Source organism: Chrysochloris asiatica, unplaced genomic scaffold, assembly GCF_000296735.1.
Source record: "Chrysochloris asiatica unplaced genomic scaffold, ChrAsi1.0 scaffold00098, whole genome shotgun sequence".
In the NCBI taxonomy this organism is placed as follows: domain Eukaryota; kingdom Metazoa; phylum Chordata; class Mammalia; order Afrosoricida; family Chrysochloridae; genus Chrysochloris; species Chrysochloris asiatica.
The window spans coordinates 8,969,034-8,989,957 of NW_006408616.1; the positions used below are offsets into that span (position 1 = coordinate 8,969,034).

The 20,924-nt window shown below is 40.0% G+C and overlaps 1 protein-coding gene and 1 pseudogene across 3 annotated transcripts in view; both read left to right on the plus strand.

Annotated features, from left to right (window-relative positions):
• The window catches only part of PPFIBP1 (PTPRF interacting protein, binding protein 1 (liprin beta 1)), an 88,432-nt gene extending 69,846 nt beyond the window's left edge, over window positions 1–18,586 (plus strand). For all 3 annotated transcript variants that reach the window (XM_006866965.1, XM_006866966.1, XM_006866964.1), the window contains 9 exons: window positions 2,867–3,017; window positions 3,912–4,023; window positions 4,129–4,217; window positions 8,694–8,816; window positions 10,387–10,512; window positions 11,355–11,543; window positions 13,631–13,810; window positions 14,945–15,010; window positions 18,500–18,586. In XM_006866965.1, coding sequence (XP_006867027.1) covers window positions 2,867–3,017; window positions 3,912–4,023; window positions 4,129–4,217; window positions 8,694–8,816; window positions 10,387–10,512; window positions 11,355–11,543; window positions 13,631–13,810; window positions 14,945–15,010; window positions 18,500–18,586 — 1,123 coding nt within the window. The remainder of the gene's footprint in view (window positions 1–2,866; window positions 3,018–3,911; window positions 4,024–4,128; window positions 4,218–8,693; window positions 8,817–10,386; window positions 10,513–11,354; window positions 11,544–13,630; window positions 13,811–14,944; window positions 15,011–18,499) is intronic.
• On the plus strand, window positions 522–1,527 carry LOC102840107 (annotated as a pseudogene).
• Window positions 18,587–20,924: the final 2,338 nt, after the last annotated feature.

Consider the following 20,924-nt stretch of genomic DNA (forward strand, 5'->3'; position numbering starts at 1 on the left):
TCAATGGTTGGATGATAAACTAGAAGGAGAAAGAAGAGGTAAAATAGAGTAATCTGATACAATTTGATGAACTTGACCAACACCTATGGATGCAGTAGCTTAAAAGAGGGAACAAATCTTTACAATTAGGATCATTCCCACCCCCTCAATACTTAGGGTAGACAGGTATGGGCAACTTGGACATTGGCTACCCAAAATGGGGGTGGGGAGCACTACAAAGGCAAGAAGTGACTGGCCTACAAGCTTTCAAGAGAGAGCCTAGATCCAGAGGGTGTGGAGGAAGGTAGAATCTCCACTGAGTAGTATCCAATCTTTCTGGGTGGGACTGATGAAAGGAGATTTGGATAGATAGAACTCATATGGTACAATAGTGAATAATTACTATCAGGACTGACTGTGAGGGTTGGAAATGTAAAGGTAGATATTTTGTAGCAAAAGAAGGGGATTGGGCTCTCTGGTCCTCCCCGTTCATCAGGCAGCCGCAGCTTCTCTTGCAATACCAGCCGCATCCCTGAGACAAGATGGTGAAGGTCGAAGTCAACGGATTTGGCCATATTGGGCGCCTGGTCACCAGGGCTGCTGTTAACTCTGGCAAAGTGGAGGTTGTTGCCATCAACGACCCCTTCATTGACCTCAACTACATGGTATACATGTTCCAGTATGATTACACCCATGACAAGTTCAATGGCACTGTCAAGGCTGAGAACAGGAAGCTTATCATCAATGGGAAGCCCAGCTCTATCTTCCAGGAGCGAGATCCCACCAACATCAAGTGGGGTGATGCTGGTGCTGAATATGTGGTAGAGTTCACCGGTGTCTTCACAACCTTGGAGAGGGATGGGGCTCACTTGAAGGGTGGTGCCAAAAGGGTAATCATATCTGCCGCTTCTGCTTATGCCCCTACGTTTGCGATCGATGGGCATGAACCACGAGAAGTATGACAACTCCCTCAAGATTGTCAGCAATGCCTCCTGCACCACCAACTGTTTGGCCCCCCTCGCCAAGGTCATCATGACAATTTTGGCATTGTAGAGGGACTCATGACCACAGTCCATGCCATCACTGCCACCCAGAAGACTGTGGATGGCCCCTCTGGTAAACGGTGGCATGATGGCCGTGGGGCTGCCCAGAACATCATCCCTGCATCTACCGGTGCTGCCAAGGCTGTGGGCAAGATCATCCCTGAACTGAATGAGAAACTCCCTGGCATGGCCTTCCATGTCCCCACTCCTAACGTGTCTGTTGTGGACCTGACCTGCCGCCTGGAGAAAGCTGCCAAATATGATGACATCAAGATGGTGGTGAAGCAGGCATCAGATGGACCCCTAAAAGGCATCCTGGGTTACACTGAAGACCAGGTCATCTCCTGTGACTTTAACAGTGACACCCACTCTTCCACCTTTGATGCTGGGGCTGTCATTACCCTCAACGACCACTTTGTCAAGCTCATTTCCTGGTATGACAATGAATTTCGGCTATAGCAACAGGGTGGTGGATCTAATGGCCCACATGGCCTCCAAAGAATAAGAGCCCCCTGGACCACCAGCCCCAGCAACAACACTAGAGGAAGAGAGAGGCCCTCAGCTGCTAGGAGTCCTTATACCAACTCTAGCCCCCCTACACACTGAGAAGCTCCTATCATCAGTTTCCATCCAGACCCCCTGGAGAAAGGGAGGGGCTTAGAGAGCCCAGTCTTGTCATGTACCATCAATACAGTACACTATCCAGCCAAAAAAAAGGTGGGGAGTGGTTGACTTTGCAGTCCAGGAGCAGAGGGCCCAGGGACCATCAAGGGAGAAGAGTGGAGTACGGGACCGTACCAAGAGAAACAGTGATGCCAGAAATGGAGGCAGAGATGATGATGTGGAGAGATGGAGCGGCTTTGGACTATAGACCCAGAGAGGAAGAGGGGCTGTGTGCTGATGACCAGGGGCAGGCTTGCAGGGTATACCCTTTGGTTGTTTGATGATTCATGGAGGGGATTGTAACTATGGCAATGTAATGATACATGATAGGATGAATGTAAAGCTAATGTTCTCCCATGTAAACGATCACATAATTTACATTAAGACATTTAAAAACAAATACATTCTAAGAACTTTTCTCATACCCTTTAATGTTCTTTTAGAACTACTGCACTGACTGCCACACATAAAAGGGTGGGGCTGGCAAACATATAGTCCAAGGCATTGATACCAAATCTTTTGAAAGTGATAATGAACTTCAAAAACCCTGTAAACACAGTCTATCCCATATGAATGAATACTGAACACAGTTTTCATCAAGAAGGAAGCTCTCCTTGGCCTTCAGACATCTCATTTACCTTATGTTCTCTTCATTGAGAGGAACTTAAGTTGTTTTTTTATAAGTTTCTATCCATCATCTTCTCTTTTTGTTGAACAGGATCATTATTTGTTTGTCTAAGTAAAAGAAAATAGAAAATAGTTTTGGTTCTTTCCTATACCCCACGATGGCATATTGCTCTCTTCTCATTGATTACCATCTGGAGAGAAACCATGATTTTTGTAAAGTCATATCAAATTATACCTATGCTTATTGGCCATCCAATTTTTGGAAAATATTGGTTGAAACTAATACAGTTACCTGTGTTGGTTCAATTTGCCTTTTTTTTATAGAGCACATTGAATTTTTTGTGCCTTTGTTTGAAGTAAAGACTGTTTTTGAAAGGCAATTTTCAACTCCAGTACTGCTTTCTCCTCCAAATCTATTCAAAATATGAAGTTTCTAATGGTCAAATGTATATTACTAGGGAATTTCTGAATCTATTAAATGACATTGAGTATGGATGATAAACCATAGGGTTGACTTTGAATTGTTTTTCATACAATTGTTCATTCTCCTATAGTGACTTGGATATGCCATTTGCCAAATGGACCAAGGAGCAGGTTTGCAACTGGCTCGTAGAACAGGGCTTGGGGTCCTACCTGAATTCTGGCAAGCACTGGATTGCATCTGGCCAAACGCTTTTGCAGGCTTCTCAGCAAGATCTAGAGAAGGTAACTACTTACCTATTTTCTTTAAAAATTAACATTGAGAGAAAGAGACTCTGAATGTTTGGCATATTATATTCTTCCAGAAAACACGATAGTTAGAAGCAATGAATACTCCTGAAAAAGTATGCATTTCCTGCTCCATGTTTATCTCATGATCTTGATACCCTATGCTACATTGAAGCCACTGGACATTTTTCATGAAAAATGATTGGATAGCCATAACAATAAGCTTGAAGTTCATATCGCTCAAAATCATTTTGTGGCATTATTATTAGTCCATCTTCTCAGTGTAATGCATGTAACTCAACTTCACTTTGCAAACCAACCAACCAAACCACCTGCCTTCTGTTCAGTTCTGACTTATAATGATCCTGCAGGACAGAGTAGAACTGCTCCATAGGATTTTCAAGACAATAAATATTTTCGGAAACAGACTGCATCATCTTTCTCCCATGAAGCCTCTGGTGGATGTGAACTGCCGATCTTTAAGTTAGCAGCCCAATGCTTAGCCCACCGTGCCACCAGAACTCCTTCACTTTGTAAGGGGGGTAGGAAAAGAGCTTTTCGTTTTATATCCAGAGTCTCTTCTGCCCAATTTAACGTTTTATACAAAACAAAAGTAGGATTCCTATTAGGCATACTATATTTCCTACATTGCAGAAGGAATCAGCGTGCTAGGGCACACCTATCATACTGGTAAACGAATTGCATTTCTCTCAACTTACTGGGGGCTTTTGATGCAGTAACACTTTCACTAGCCTGAGCTACTTTTTTAATTTAATGTAATTATTGGGTCGTTAAAGCTAACTTCACTTGGAAGAACTTGCATCCTTTGCCAATGGCATCCAGCCCATATTAACAGAATTGTAAAACAAATGTTTCTGTTTATTCTTCCAGGAACTTGGAATCAAGCACTCACTTCATCGAAAGAAACTCCAGCTGGCACTACAAGCCCTGGGATCTGAAGAAGAAACAAACCATGGAAAGCTGGATTTCAACTGGGTCACTAGTAAGAGGTTTTAATTCACTAATAATACGTAATTCCTCCTTGTCTTTTTCATTGCATGAGCACATTTTCTGTGGCATGGGAATGACTTTGATTTCTCTGCTCTAGGATGGTTGGATGATATTGGCCTCCCCCAGTACAAGACGCAGTTTGATGAAGGACGGGTAGATAGCCGAATGCTGCATTATATGACTGTCGTAAGCGATTCACTCTTAGGGCTTGGGGTAGTCAAAATTTTTCCCCAGAAATAACAGAGTAAACAAAGTGCAGTGTTTTCACATTGAGTCCAGGAAAATTTGACGGTGTTCCTGTAGCATGGTGTAGGATGCAGTAGTTCATTCACTTGAACAAAGTGAGTCTTGGAATTTGGTGGCTGCAGTTAACCTTGGGAAATTTTGAAAACCCAATTTAAGCTAATTGAAACCTTATTTAAACTGAGCTATACACAGTTTGGTAAATTGGAAGGTTGGAGAAAAAGAGGGAGACCCCCAATGAGATGGATTGGCACAGTGGTAGCAACATGGCACAGTGGTAGCAGCAACATAGCCGTGATTGTGAGGTTTCCGCAGGACTGGGCACTATTTCATTCTGTTGTGCATAGGATTGCTATGAGGCAGTGCCAACTCGATGGTACATAATAACAACAACAAATGCAGAAAGTTGATTTTATACATGTTTAAAAATGTAGAAGTATATCCTTTAAGTGGGTAAACATTATGTGAATTATCTATCACAAAGATTTTTTTTTTTTTTTTAAAGAAGAAGAAGAGTGTAGAGAATGAAGAGTTTTGACACTCAGGCAGTTTCTGTGTACAAGTGCATCCACAACAGAATGTCCTTTTCACCTGACATCCAGAGGAACTTTTCTTATATGTTTTTCCTTCTCTTCTACTTTGGTCAACTGCTACCTGAAACTCTCTTACCTTTCTCGTTTCAGTCCAGTTCTGCTGATGCAGAATTCAGTGGGGTGAAGGAGAAGAGAAGAGTAGATTTTCACTGTGGTTCCTTCATTGTTGCACGTGTCTAGCTTTTCTGTCAATGGATAGAATTGCTATTCCTACCTTTACCACAGTGGGAGATATAGTTTCCTGGAGAAATTTGTTTTAGATGCCCTAGTATGATTAATAAGGAGCCCTGGTAGTATAATGAATCATGAGCTGGACTGCTAACCAACCATAAGATCAATAGTTCAAATCTACCGAAGATGCTCCCCTAAAGATTTCAGCCTTGGAAACCCTACTCAGAGTCACTATGAGTTGGAAATGACTTGGTGGCACACCACCACCACCAGTACGATTAATGTCTTACTTCATTCACTTTTAAGGCGCTACAGTGGTGGTATGGGTCAGGCATTGGAATGCTAACCACAAGGTCAGTGGTTCAAACTTACCAACTGCTCTGCAAGAGAAAGATGAGGCTGTCTGATCTTGTAATGATTTATGATCTTGAAATCCTGTATAGGGTTGCTGTGAGTCGAAATCGACTCAATGATAGTAAATTAACTTATTTTTGCCTAAATGACCTTTTGTGAGCAATGGATTTAACTACAAGCACCAGTACCTTTTATTAAATAGAAAGTTTTAAACCACTAACTTGAATAGGGATTTTTCAATATCAAAGAATTTGATGTTGAACTCATGGGACTCTTATTTCCCGCTCCTCCTTTCTTCTTTAAATCAAAGTCCTTACATTGGTGAGCACATCATGTTAACCTATGTGGAATGGCTAAAATCTATCATATGTTGCTCAATTTATATGTGCCAGACACTATTCTAAACAACTGTACTCAAACTAATACTCAATTGATCCTCTACAACCTTTTGTGTTAGTATTGCTACTATCCCCATGTTTTAGGTGAGAAAACTATGAAATCAAGAGACTGGGTAAATTCACCAAGGTTTGGCAGTTAGAAAGTGGTAAACCCAGGCTGTCTGTCTCTAAATCCCTGTCTTAATCTCTCGCTACTCTACCTGGTGTGACGTTGTTGGATAATGTACTGGACTACAAGATCAATTTGAACCATGAGGTCAGCAGTTCAAATCCACCAGCTGCTTCTTGGAAACCCTATAGAGGGTCACTATGGGTTGGAACCAACTCGACAGCACTTAACAAAAACAATAACACTGCCAGGGAAGGAGCTCTGGTTGTGGTGTAGGATAAGCACTGGACTGCTAATCACAAGACCAGCAGTTCAAAATGACCAGCCACCCTTTGAGAGAAAGATGAGGCTTTATGGTCCCATAAAGATGTATAGTCACAGAAACGCGATATAAGATCACTATGAGTCAGAATCAACTCAGTGACAGTGGGGGACTCTGCCTGGAGCACATTGAGTAACTATTTGCTTACCTACCTAGCTGTAAGTTAAGGCTTTAAAAGCACAAGACATATATGTTTAGGTTTTCTAACTACAACAGAGTAAGTTACGTTTGGAAAATTTTATTCCAGAAGTCCTAAATCACAAAAAGTCTAGATTAGGTTGGATCCTAGAACAGAAAAAGGACCTCAGTGGGAAAACGCATGAAATCTTAATAAAGTCTGTAGTTTAGTTAATTATATTTTGTTGATATTGATGTCTTCAGTTTGGTGAAAGTATTATGGTTATATAAGATGTTAATAATTGGGAATGCTATATGAAAGATATTTAGGGACTGTCTGGGTTTTTTTCTCTGTATTTTCTTTTCTTTCTTCTTCTTTTTTTAGTTACTGTTTCCACATATCTATTTTCTGGATTCCTTTTAAACAAACAAAATCAGAAGTTTCAATACTAATGCTTTAAAATTACACCAAAGTCGTTTTTAACTCATGATATAAGTTGGTCTACATTTTCTTTATTAAGGTTTGCAAGATGATGTTTTATAATTCCTGTAAATAGATTCTTCTTCAGCAGAGGATTATATATTGTCTTTATAAGTATTCCATAAATCTAAAATTATTTTTAAATGAAAAGTTTTTTAAATACATAGGAAAAAAAAATCACAAGTCTGTTTTGTTTTGAAATAAAACCCTGAAACTGAAGATTTATAAAAATAGCATTTTATTCAAGATATCAAATACAATAGTATTTAGATTTTTTTAAATCTCTAACAAATTTCTTGTTATTGTTGTGTGCTGTCGCATCAGGTCCAACTCACAGCGACCCTGTATAGGATTTCTCAGAGCAGTTGGTGGGTTTGAACTGCTGACCTTGTTGCTAGCAGTCCAATATTTATCATACAAGCACTACACAGGGATCTGACAGACTAGTAGTAGATGAAAATAGCCTACATTGAAATCTCATGAACAAGTATCTCAATCTTAGATTTAAAATAAGTGAAAGGTTTTTTCTAACTTAACAAAACACTGCTTTTAGGAAACTAATCCAGTACAAATTCAGGAAATAATTTTTGCTTGGTTAATGGCCTCAAGGATTTAAATGGATTTAATATTTTTACTTTAAAAATACTTGAAGAGCAGTTACACATTTTCTTCTTTCTTTTTTTCCCATAAGAAATGTGTTATCAGTAAGGTGTGCCTAAAATGAGTATTTCCTTATTTACATTCTGGGTGTGCTTGGAGGTAGCTTGGTGCTTATCTTGGCACTGCCTCCAAAATTATCTCCTAAAATAATTTGGTGTGTTTGGTTGTTTGACAATGTTCCCAGAAGCCATAGACTGATGTGTTTTTTCTTGAGAGGGTTGATGGGTATCAGTATTTCTCACTCCTTCATTTCGCTTATCTTCTGAACTGTCACCAGAGCCTTTGAACTGTTTACCAGTTTTTCCATGCTTGTTCACAATGTTGGTAGATAAGGCATAAAGAACTTAGAACTAGGGACTTTTTTAAGACCAGGAAGGTAATGTAACAACAACAATATTCTTCTGTTTTTCCCCAAAACTGTATTGTGCCTTGGTGGCACTATGGATTAGGCATTGGGCTGCTAACCGCAAGGTGGGTGGTTCAAACCCACCAGCCAGCCACTCATCAGGAAAAAGTTGAGGCTGCCTGGTCCTGTAGAGATTTATAGTCTTGGAAACCCAGAGGAATAGTTCTCCTCTGCCCCCAAGGGGTCGTTATGAGTCGATTCCATGACAGTGAGCAGTGTGGATGATGTGACTTAGTTCAGAAAGTCAAGTTTTGATCATCAATGAATGTCTCTCCTAACTGATAGTTTGCCCTCTGCCCTTTATTGTACATTATGGGACTTCAAGAAGTTCATGAAAAAATTAGAATTGAAAGCAACTGGAATTTTCTCATAAACTTTTTGAGGCCCCCTCATACCTGCTTGTCAAAACAGATCCCCTTTTGTAAGGACCCAACCAGTGTTTTCAAACTGTGTTTTTCTGACCCTTTGTTGTTGTTGTTACTATGTGCTGTGGAGTCACTTCCGACTCATAGCGACCCTGTACAGGGTTTCTGAGGCTGTAAATCTTTATGGGAAGCAGAAAGCCTCATCTTTCACCCGTGTACCAACTGGTCCCACAATCTCTCCTCAGGATATTTGGCAGAGAGAAACCGGTGGAAACAATTATTTAGTTCTCTTTTGTATTGGGGCCTTTTTTGTTTGGTGTAGGGAAAAGAATTACACTGACAAGCCCTTGAGGTTCTTCTACTTTTACTCTAGGGTTCAAAGATTTCCCTGAGAAAGTCCTCCTGCCCGCAGAGTGAGCTCTCACTTTTGTTCTTTTTTGCAGGATGACTTATTGTCTTTGAAAGTCGTGAGTGTGCTACACCATCTCAGCATCAAAAGGGCCATCCAGGTCCTTAGGATAAACAACTTTGAACCAAACTGTCTACGGAGACGACCATCTGACGAGGTAGCATTTTAGACTGAAGTTCATAAGCATGCCCATTCACAAGCATGCATTGGCTGCCCCTGTGTGCAAATAACAGACCCATTTCCTCTTGGAGTCCACAGCAAAAGCTTCTGATTTTCTCCAGTACCTCAAATTCAACCTCATTTACCTCTTAGGCTTTGCTTTTCTGTACTCCTCCTTTTTTCCCCCATAATAATTGCACCTATATAACTAAGGCAAAGAGTTGTTTTCTTCTTGTACTTCATTGAAATGCTGTGGCTTAAGTTCTTTAAAAGAGACTTTGTGGGGCAGCTTCCACAAATATCTATAGGTTTAGCAGAGGATGTTTTTATATGTGCATTTATGTATGCTACAAATATATCCATGCATGTAGTAGAGCGTGCAGGTGGCAAAGTTATGAAAACTTCATAGTCATAACTACACACTGTGCTGGCTTGGGGGCTCAGGATCATAGTCTCAGGGGACACTAAGGTCAACTGGTATAACATAGTCTATAAAGACAAGGTTCTACATTCTACTTTGATGAGTAGCAACTGGATCTTAAAAGCTTGTGCAACAATTGGTCTTTCTCTGTGTGGAGCTAAAAAGTCTGGAGCCAATCAAAGACATGGAAACAACTGGTCCATAAGAGTAAACAACCATGGGAACCTAAGCCTGCACAACCTAGACACCAGAAGAACTAGATGGTGCCCAGCTGTGACTGCTGCCCTTTCTGAAAAGGGATCACAATCACAGTTCCTAGATAGAAAGGGAGGAAAATGTGGAGTGAGACTCCGATAATAAAAATGACCAGGCTTACCGGTCTGATTTTTTAAAAAAAATTATTTTGGGAAGGATATCATGCTGACTACAGTGAAGAGCTAGTGAAGGAGAGGAAGTAGGTGAGATGGAATGACACAGTGGCAGCAACAATGGACTTAAGCATAACATTTGTGGATGGTGTAAGACCAGGCGGTATTTTCTTCTGTTGTGTACAGAGTTGTTGTGAGTCAGAATTAACATGACGGTTCCTGTCAGCAACAACTAGTCTGATAAAGACTGCTGGAACTCCAGAAAGTATGGCCCTTAGACCGTTGGGTACTGGAACTGAACCCACCCTGTAGTTCAACTGTCCGTCAAATGATAAACAAGCCTTTAAGGTGAACAGTAATACCAGGGATATAGACACTCATTAGAACAATCAACCATGCAAGATTCATAGGGCAGCATTTGCCCATTGATAAAGTTCAGAAGACAGGAAGGGATTGAATAAAAGGACCAAGGGAAATGATAAACATAGGGAGAAGTGCAAAGAGCCCTGTTGTGTTGTAGGTTCTCAGTCAATGTCACAAAGAAGAAATGTGTATGAATTTTTAAATGGAAAAGCAATTTGCCCTGTAAAGTTTCACCCAGATCATACACACACAAAATTCAAAGTAACAATTTTTACCCTTGCTTTGAACATTTAGGATGTGGAATGTTGAGTAACTTGGCTCTATGACATGGATTGTTTAAACAAAACTTGTGTAATGTAATACTTGGAATCCCATAGTCAACAACCAAAGCTGTTGGTGACTGTTTGTTCTCATAGAATAGTATCACCCCGTCAGAAGTTCAGCAGTGGACAAATCATCGTGTGATGGAGTGGCTGCGCTCAGTGGACCTGGCAGAATATGCCCCCAATCTCAGAGGCAGTGGTGTTCATGGTGGGCTCATGGTAAAGCTTCAGTATATTTCAAACTAACTTACTGTTTTGCTTCCTGTAAGAACATTACCCAAGTCTCGCACTGTTTGTAGTGAATCTTTACTTTCCAAGTGTTGTTTTTCATATTTTGTATTCATATCATGTTACTGAAATAAGATATATGTATCGTTGTCTTTTATTGTCCTCTTTCATGTTGGATAATATCTGGACACTGTCTCCCTCAGACACAGATTCTAGTTCTGCAACAGAGAGGAAGAAGCTCTGCTCTGTAATGCTTGAAGGGCTCTACCATTTACTTCTTCTTGTTGCTGTTAGCTGCTGCGTCACTGGCCCCTGGCTTATGGAGACCCCATGTATAATGGAACAAAACATTGCCCAGTCCTGTACCATCGCCATGATGGGTTGCAGATCAGACTATTTGTAATCCATAGGGTTTACATCGTCTAATTTTCAAAAGTAGATCTTCAGGCCTTCCTTTCTAATTCATCTCAGCCTTGGAAGGTCAGCTGACACCTGTTCAGCATCGTGGCTGTACATCAGCCTTCTCTGACAGGTAGTGGAGGCTGTGTATGAGATGCTTTGGCCAAGAATTGAGCCCATCTCCCACGCGGAAGGCAAGAATTCTATCACTAAACCATCACTGCCATCTACCACTTACGAGTTGGGCAAAATAAAGAAAAGATGAATAGAAGATCAAAGTCTATACCCTATGTACCTCACTGGGCTGTTGAGAGGGTTGCTGAAGATAACCTAAATGAAAGAGCTTTTTTTTAATGTTATAAATCCCAATGCAAACATATATGATGTATGGTGCCTTATAGCACCATCAGGAAAACTCTTAACTTTTCTTACAGGTTCTAGAACCTCGTTTTAATGTAGAAACAATGGCTCAGTTATTGAACATTCCACCAAATAAGACCTTGTTGCGAAGACATTTGGCCACTCATTTCAACCTTCTGATTGGTGCAGAGGCCCAACATCAGAAGCGAGATGCCATGGAGTTACCAGATTATGTTCTTCTAACAGCTACTGCCAAAGTGAAGGTTGGTTCAAACTTACACCACTGAGTAATAGCTTGAAGCAAAGGCTTTCTTACCTGCCTATCCCATTTACAAGGACTCATCTAAGTTTTCTGGATGGATTAAAGATATTAATTTATTTATATCTTTAAGAGCAGTTAAGTGAATGCAGTTTTGGAAGTTTCTATCTGGAGAAAGTCATTTATGTTGTTAAAGTTAAAAATTATAAAGAGCATGATCATAATGTTGACTTCAATCATTGATACTTGACCAATGCATAGAAGCCATCACTTATTCCCAAATACTGATTCCAGTTATCCCCTTTTACCATTTGTCTGGTTTGTAATTGACTTAAGTCTAGCAAGTTTTGAAACTTACCTAAGAAATGAAATAAGACAGTCCGGGCACATGCTTCCATTTCCCTTATCTTGTTCTATTCAGTGGAACTTACAAAAGGGTCTATAGTTTTCTCTTCTAAGCTCCTCACTTAGAACCAGAGAGAGGGCAAGATTTGCACCAGGCTGTGGAGTTCTGGACCTGAGCTCCCTCCACTAGCTGGACTCAGGGAAAGTGCTAGAGTGTGAGTTGAGGGTCAAGCATGGCGTGATTAGAAAAAGAACTGTCACCCCTCTTTCATTGAAGCCTGAAAGGAGGAGACCTGGCACTACTGGAGAGAAGAGTGAAAATACAGACATCAGGCAGGAAATGACTGAAAATATTTTTTAAAGCAAGATTTGTATGTGTGTATACAAAAGAAAGGAAAAGCAAGGCACACCAGAGAAAATGAGTATTTCCTTTTACCTAGATTCATTTGTTGTTGGTGTTAAGTGCCGCTGAATCGATTCCAACCTATAGCGACCCTGTATTGGGTTCCCAAGGAGCAGCTGGTGAGCTTGAACCACCAACCTTGAAGTTCAAACGACTTTACAATCTGGTGCATTAACCCACAGCACCACACCAGGACTCCTAGATTCATGGGTCATACCAAATTCAGATTACTTTTTTTTCCTTCTAAGTCATTCTTATGTTAGCTCTTCCAAGTTAACCTTATCCAACTTAATGTAGAGAGAGTATTTATTGACTCCATCAGAAATATATACCAAGTCCTTTGCTGTGTTTGATATCCCATGTCTGCCCAAGTACCTTCTCTTTAGTCCCCTTTCTCGCTAAAAAGATGAAGCAGATCCAAAACTTCTGGAAGATTTGTTCTATTTAAATTCCCAGTCATTAGCCTGACCACCCTACTGTATCGTCTCATGGCCTATTCCATGATGAAGATGGAGTTTCTCTTCACTGGAAGTTTTCTCTCTAAAAGAACTGGGGTTCTTTTAGCAATTGTCACCTAAAATATGGAAATAGCTCTGGTAGTGTAGTAGTTACGAGTTGGGCTGCTAGCCTCAAGGTCAACAGTTCTAAACTACCAGCTGTTCTGCAGGAGAAAGATGAGGTTTTCTGCTCCCATATAAAGATTTACAGCCTCGGAAACCCTATACAGGATCACTGTGAGTCGGAACCAACTCCGTGGCCCACCACTACCATCTAAGATATGAAGTCCTGGTGTGGCACTGTGGGATAAAACACTGGACCAGCAGAGTTGGTGTGAACCTCAAGGTCGGTGGTTCAAACCCACCAGCTACTCCTTGGAAACCCTATATAGGGTCGCTAAGAATTGGAACTGACTTGATGGCACTTAACAACAACAAAATCTAAGATATGGAAGCATAACAAGATAGAACATAATCATAGCCTTGCACAAATAATAAGCACTTTTTTTTTTTTTGCTGATTTTATGTTGGGAAACCTTGAAAACTTGGATTCAACTCCAAATAACCACGTTGCATTAAGTCCTGTTAAATCAAAACTCTTAGCATATTTGCTTATCACGGTGACTACCCTGCTAGGGCAACTAAAAAAAATAAGCATAATCTTCCAATGGACATAACAAGGATCACGTGTCATTTGTAGATGCATCATCACAGCTCTATAATGCCTTTAATTTTGCTATGCAAATTTAATCATCAGTTGCTTTTATATATATTGGGGTAATTAATTATGTATGCTCTCAAAGTTTGTCTTATGGGTGGATGTTTTCGTTTGCTTTTCTTTGCTAGCCAAAGAAACTAACCTTCAGCAATTTTGGAAATCTGAGGAAGAAGAAGCAAGAAGATGGGGAAGAATATGTCTGCCCAATGGAATTGGGACAGACATCAGGAAGTGCATCTAAGAAAGGGTTTAAACCAGGGATGGACATCCGCCTATATGATGATGATGATTTGGACCGATTAGATCAGGTAAATACAATACTATGTAACTATGTTGATGTTCTTCCAGCGTTCAGACACTGTATCTACTAATCAAGAAATTTTCTCTTAAATCCCTAAAAATAAATACGATAGTAAATTAATAATGAGCACTTACAGATTGGAGTCCTGGTGTGGTGCTGTAGGTTAATGCGCCAGACTGCAAAGCCATTTGAAATGCAAGGTCAGTGGTTCAAACTCACCAGCTTCTCCTCGGAAACCCTCTACAGGATCGCTATAGGTCGGAACCAACTCGACGGCACTTAACAACAACAACAACTTATAGATTGGAGTCCTGGTGTGGCACTGTGGGTTAATGTGCCAGACTGCAAAGCCGTTTGAACTGCAAGGTCGGTGGTTCAAGCTCACCAGATGCTCCTTGGAAACTCTATACAGGGCCACTGTGGGTCAAAACGACTCAACAGCACTAAACAACAACAACTTATAGATTGTTGTTACTATGTCTCAGGCACTATCCTGTGTACTTAACATTTATTAATATTCTTAGTGATCCTAAGACCAAGGGAGTATTGTTACCATTTTATAGATAAGGAAACTGAGTCACAGAGAGGTTATGTAACTTGGCCAAGATGATAGAGCTGATAGAAAAGCTAAGATTCCAACCTGCTAGCCTGTGCTCTCTTTATCGATGCTTTTGTTATTGTTAAGTGCCGTCGAGTTAGTTCCAACTCATAGCGACCCTGTATAGGTAGGGTTTCTAAGGAGCGGTTGGTAAGTTTGAACCACCGTTCCAGTTCAAGCTGACCTTGCAGTCTAGTTCATTATCCAGTATATTGCCTCTATAATAAGGAAATCTATGTCTTAATACCAGTCAGACCTTTTCAGATTAGAGTCATGGGACCACATATTGCCCTCTAATCAACAGTCTCTAGTGCCATTGTCATGAGAATTTGGCTAGATGTACCAGTAAAGTGGTTGGTTGATTTGTTTTGAGTTTTAACTTCTGGTTCTAGTAATGAAGGAAATGATCATTTTAAAGTGTTGTGTTGATCCTACCTCAACTCAGTACTACTTACATTATTTCTTAGACATTTGTTCATTTTGCTGCACTTCCCTTGAAATTATATAAGGAAAGCCTGTTACGTTACGGTGTGTTCTTTGCAGATGGAAGATTCAGAAGGGACAGTGAGACAAATAGGCGTGTTCTCTGAAGGCATCAACAATCTGACAGTAAGTCTGTAAAGTGAATTTAAAATGTTCTTTTGAACATATTTGTCGTGGATATGAATTGTAACCCTGCAAAATATATGTCAACTTGATTCTCAGTGGTGTGGCAGTGATTTAATGATATAACTTGGCAGGTGTGGAATGATGTACTCATCCCCTTGATGTAATCTGATGTGATCAACTATTCATTTGCAGAAGATTAGGATGAGAGGCAATACCCTTACTCAGGTCACAACTCTGATCCAATGTATGGGAAGTCTCCCTGGGTTATGGCCTGTATCACCTTTTATCTTACAAGACGTAAAAGAAGAGAAGAGTGATCAGAAGAGGAGGGACCTGGCTACCACCCAGAAAGAAAAGCTGGGAGCAGAGCACATCCTTTGGACCCCGGATCCCCATGTGGAGAACTTCCTACACACAGTGGAAGAATGATGCCAAGATATATGGAGAGTTCCAAAAGATGTTGCATCCACAGATGTTAAAAGAGACAGGAACTTCTCCCCCAGTGCTGACATACAAAGCCTTCCCCTAGAGTTGCATCTTGAATTCCTATTTCTAGCCCTCTAACTAGAGTCCTGGTGTGGCGCTGTGGGCTAATGCGTCAGACTGCGAAGTCATTTGAACTGCAACGTCAGTGGTTCAAGCTCACCAGCTGCTTCTTGGAAACCCTATACAGGGTCGCTATGGGTCGGAATTGACTCAACGGCACTTAACAACATTAAGAAAATAGAGAAAGTAAATTTCTGTTTGTTAAAGCTATCCATTTATGGTATTTCTGTTATAATAGCAATAGAAAACTAAGTCAGAATTTGGTCAAAAAGTGAGGGTACTGCTCTAAGAAATAACTATAATGTGGAAATGGTTTGGGAATTTGGTACTACTGGAGGCTGGAAGGGTTTTAAAGTTCCAGTAATAGTAAAAGCCTAGATTGCCTTGAAAAGGCTTTGTTGGAATTATGGAAGTCAAAGGCAGTTCTGGTGAGGACTCAAAAGGAAGTGAGGAGAGTTGTAACAGTGGAGATGGCACAGCTGGTGAGAAATAATAGTAGGACCAGGACACTGATTCAAAATGGTGCAAGAGCCAACCCATGGAGCGAGAATGCTGAAAGCCTCACACGGGAGTTTTCCTGGTGGAGTGGGGTTCCTCCAGACACTTGTCAGAGCTAGGCTTGCTCATCTGTGGAGTGAGAGAACTGAATGCCTTTAGGTCACAGCTTTCTGGCAGGATGGGGTGTCTCCAGGCACTTATTAGTAGAGCTAAGGAGCTCTTTGCACTAGAGTCTAGGCTGGCCCAAAAGGCCTAAGGCGCTGAGGGACCAGGAAATTAAATCTCAAAAGTCAAGGAGCTCACGAAGGAGGTTTCAAAGGATAGAACAGTGGTCTTTGTCATATCAAAGGGTGGGACCACAGTCTCTTAGGTTTCCAAGAGTCAGATTTCGCCAACTCAGTTCTGGAGTGTGGGGCTGCCTGGCCATGAATGTCAGAGGATGAATCTGCTGCCCAAATATGAAAGGACAGGGCTGCCATGCCCAAGAGGCAGAAGAAAGGGACTTGCTGGGGCCAAAGGTGTAGGTTTGCCACTTGGACTAGGAAAGCCAAGGCTTAGTAGCTATCAAAGTGGGCCTGAGAGGCAGACCTAAAGCCAAGGCACTTCAACCAGCATCCAGAGAGCACGACCAGCACTCAGAATCTAGAGGTCAGGGCCGTTGCCTAGATGGTCTCAAAGAGCAGAGATTATTTTCAAGGCTGGTTGTTGTTGTTATTGGATGTTGTCGAGTCAGTTCCAACTCAAAGTACCTCATGCACAACAGAATGAACACTGTCCCATCCTGCACCATCCTTACAATTGTTAAGCTTGACTCCATTGCTGCTGCCACTGTACCAGCCCACCTCGTTGGAGGACTTTCTCTTTTTCACTGACCCTCCTCTTTACCAACCATGATGTCCTTCTCCAGGGTCTAGTCCCTCTTGACATGTCTGAAATATGAGAGACAAAGTCTTGCCATTCTGTCTTCTAAGGAGCATTCTGTCTGTACTTCTTCTAACACAAATTAGTTCGTTCTAGCAGTTCCATGGTACTCTTACTATTCTTCTCCAACACCAAAACTCAAATGCATTAATTCAAATACAGTCTTCCTTACTCATTGGCTAAATTTCTCATGCATATGAAACTATTGAAAATACTATGGCTTGGGTCAGGTGCACCTTAATCCTCAAACTGACATCTTTGCTCTTGAATACTTTAAAAAGAGGTCTTGTGCAGAGATTTGCATAATGTAATACATCTTTGATTTCTTGACTGTTGTTTCTATGAGTGTTGATAGTGGATCCAAGCAAAATCTAAATTTTTGACAATTTCAATCATTTCTCCATTTATTATGATGTTATTTATTGGTTCAGTGGTGAGGATTTTTTTTTTTTTTTTACATTGAGGTACAACCCATACATCAATAAGTATTTTAAGTCCTCTTTGCTTTCAGCAAGCAACGTTATATCATCTGCATATCATAGGTTGTTAATGAATCCTCCTTCAGTATTGAGACCTAATTTAAATTGCTCTGTGGGTTTTTGACTTGCTTGGTGCCTGGTGCCTGTTATCCTTTCTTTCCTTCCAAATTTGTCCCATTTGTTATAGAAATGTCTACCTTGTATTTGTTCTGTCATTGTACCTTGGGATCAATAACTTGTTTTCTAAATTCACAAATGAAGATAAATTTTGCTCTAGGATACAATGTGGACTTGTTGGTGTTAAGACTTTTGAGATGATATGATGGGGTGAAAATGTTTTGCATATGACAAGGATGTTGTCATGGATTGAATTGTGTCTTTCAGAAATAAATCAGATTGGCTGAGCTATGATTCTCAGTGATTTGACAGTTATGTAGTGACCTAATATGGCGGTTAGGTAATGGCATAATCATCCCCCGTGATGTGATCTCATGTGATCAATCAGTTGCAAGAGGATTAGGATCAGATGTCACATCCTTGCTCTGATCCAATGTAAGGGGAGTCTCCTTGGGGCATGGCCGGCATCACCATTTATCTTCTAAGACATAAGAGAAGAGGACCAAGAGGGAGGGACCTTACTACCACCAAGAAAGAAGATCCAGGGACAGAGTACATTCTTTGGACCCAGGGTCACTATACTAAGAACCTAGGAGAAGGTTAATGCCAAGACCTATGGAGCGCTCCAAGAGACAACAGGTCACAGAAGTTGAAAGGAGACAAAAGCTTTCCCATAGATTTGACAGAAAGCCTTTCCTTAGAGCTGGTGCCCTGAATTCAGACTTCTAGCTTCCTAAACTGTAAGAGGATACCTTTGGTTTGTTAAAGGCATCCAGTTGTTGTATTTCTGCTATAGAAGCACTAGATAACTAAGACAATAGCCTTTAAAATAAACCCCAAAGGAATGTCTGTATGTTGAGAAATGTGTAGTTCTGTACTTTTGGCTCACAGTGTGTGTGTATGACTCACTCTCTTCCCTATTTTCCAGCACATGTTAAAGGAAGATGACATGTTTAAAGATTTTGCTGCCTGCTCCCCCAGTGCCAGCATTACGGATGAAGACTCAAATGTTTGACCACGGCACCTGATGAGCTCTAGGAGACCTGAGTCTTCATTTCTGTATTCATGTCTCCAAGGCTTACAGTAGATGCAGCCAGCAAGAGATTTGTATATCATTTGTAATTCCAGTCTCTCTTTGAGAAGTGGATAATGGAAAGCAAGAGGGACATGCCTATTCTAAAGTTGCCATGAAAACGAGACACTGGTGAATGAAAGTATTCTTGTTTTTGTTTTGTTTTTCTATATTTAAATGTAAAAACCTGTGATATATTTAAAGTGTTGAATTCAAGATGAGTATTTTACCATACATAGTATTTCCACTCACATTCATAGCATGGAAGATTTTGGTAGCAGCAACCAGGACATGAATGATTTTGTCCCATCAGTATTCACAGCAGTACCTGAGATGTTTGCTCTCAGAATCAGTATGTGGACTCTCCTTAAGCATTCAGCGTGCCCAGCAAATACCAGCCATGCCTCCATATGCCTCTTATTGTCTTATTTTTATATATTTTTCTATATATGTGTATATATACAGTACATAGAAAATTGAACTTTTATTTTGTGACATAAGGAAGATGGTGAAAAAAATCACATTTAAAAAGAGAATACAGTGATCACATTTTTCATATCCCAGCTGGTTCCTGGAGCAGTCAAGCTAATCTTTTTTGTTTTTCTCCACAACTCGATTTTAATAATGTTGATCATTCAGGCTGAATGTTTTTGTTTTGTTTTGTTAAGTGCCATCAAGTCGGTTCTGACCCATAGTGACCCTCTATAGGGTTTCCGAGAAGCGCCTGGTGAGTTTGAACCACTGACCTTGCAGTTCAAACCGACTTTGCAGTCCAGCGCATTAACCAACAGAACTACATCAGGACTCCTCAGGCTAAATGAGTGTATATGAAATACCCTTTCTTTGATGACACGTCACAAAATTGTTGAGCAGTTTTGCTTTGTTTTTAAGAATTTCAGCTGTAATCTTGGATCTTTTCACCTCATAAAGAAGAACTCAAGGGACTAAATGCATTCAGAAGTCCCAAAAGAATTTGTAAAAATCATTTCTAAAGAAAGCAAAAACAAGACATACATCCTTACAGTATTAAGCGTAATGTTTTCCTTTATGCTTAACTGTTAACATTTTGATGTTAACAAATTGTATTCTGGAGCAAAATGAGTAACATCATTACATCATGTTAACAGTCTGCCTAAAAATGTTTTTAATTGTGAATTACTTGGGCTATTAGTGAATGGGTCTTTAAAGCTGAGTATACATCTTTATCTGAATATTCTGTCTCAATGAAAGTTTACTAACTAAGCATCTACAAAGTGGTTTTATAATGACTATTTTGTGATGATAAAATGTAGTTTATGTTATCCTGTAGCACAGCGCCCAAATATTCTTTATAAAGAACATAAAAAGCTGCAGCAAAAACTGTTATTATGTTTATTATTTTTATTAGGGATATTAGAAAAAAATATATTTTATTCAATAATACAAGATTAGTCATGGTAGGCTACCATGGAAAAGACCAGTTTGCACAAATTCAACAAATGACACAGAACTTGGTTATAGTGGTATGGTTCTTTCAAGTTATCGCCAAATTATGAAATCTTTTCGACAAAGAACTCATAATACTAGACTATTATTTATTCATAACAAATAATTTGTGTCGAGTACTCCCATTCACTGCTTCAAGAGTAAAGCCTGCCGATCTGATTCAGAAAGATCACAGCCTTGAAAACTCTATGAAGTGCAGTTCTATTCTGCACACACGGAGTTGCCATGAATTAAAATCAGTACATATGTAGCTAACACCAGCAGCTTTGGGAACTTACTGGATTTCTGTTTTATATTCATGTGAATATATGTCACTGTTTCAAAAACACAATTTGTTATTAGAACCTGGTTAAAAATGTCAGGAGACTGTTATAGATGCCAAATATTCTTTATTCAGGACAGTGTAACATAATGATGATATGTGATATGGTTAAAAAAATTTTGATGATATATTTTATTTACAAAATATAATAAATACACTGCTGGTATTATCATATGAAAGGAAATAAAGTCAATAGAAAAATTGCCTCATATTTTTATTGTCTATTTTTACTTTTCCTTTGTTCAGAGTAAGTGCCAGGCTTTATTTCAGACCTGGAGAACAATAACACTAGCTTCCCATAATTCACAAAGTCCCATAAATGTGTTTGAGTTGTCATATAGCATATATGAATGAATAGAAATTTGAGACCTTTGTTTAAGAAATTTTTGTATGAAAGGGAACAGACAATTGGGCTGGAAGAGAAGAGAGGGGACATAGATAAAACAAACTAAAATGACTCACCTTAAAATTTGA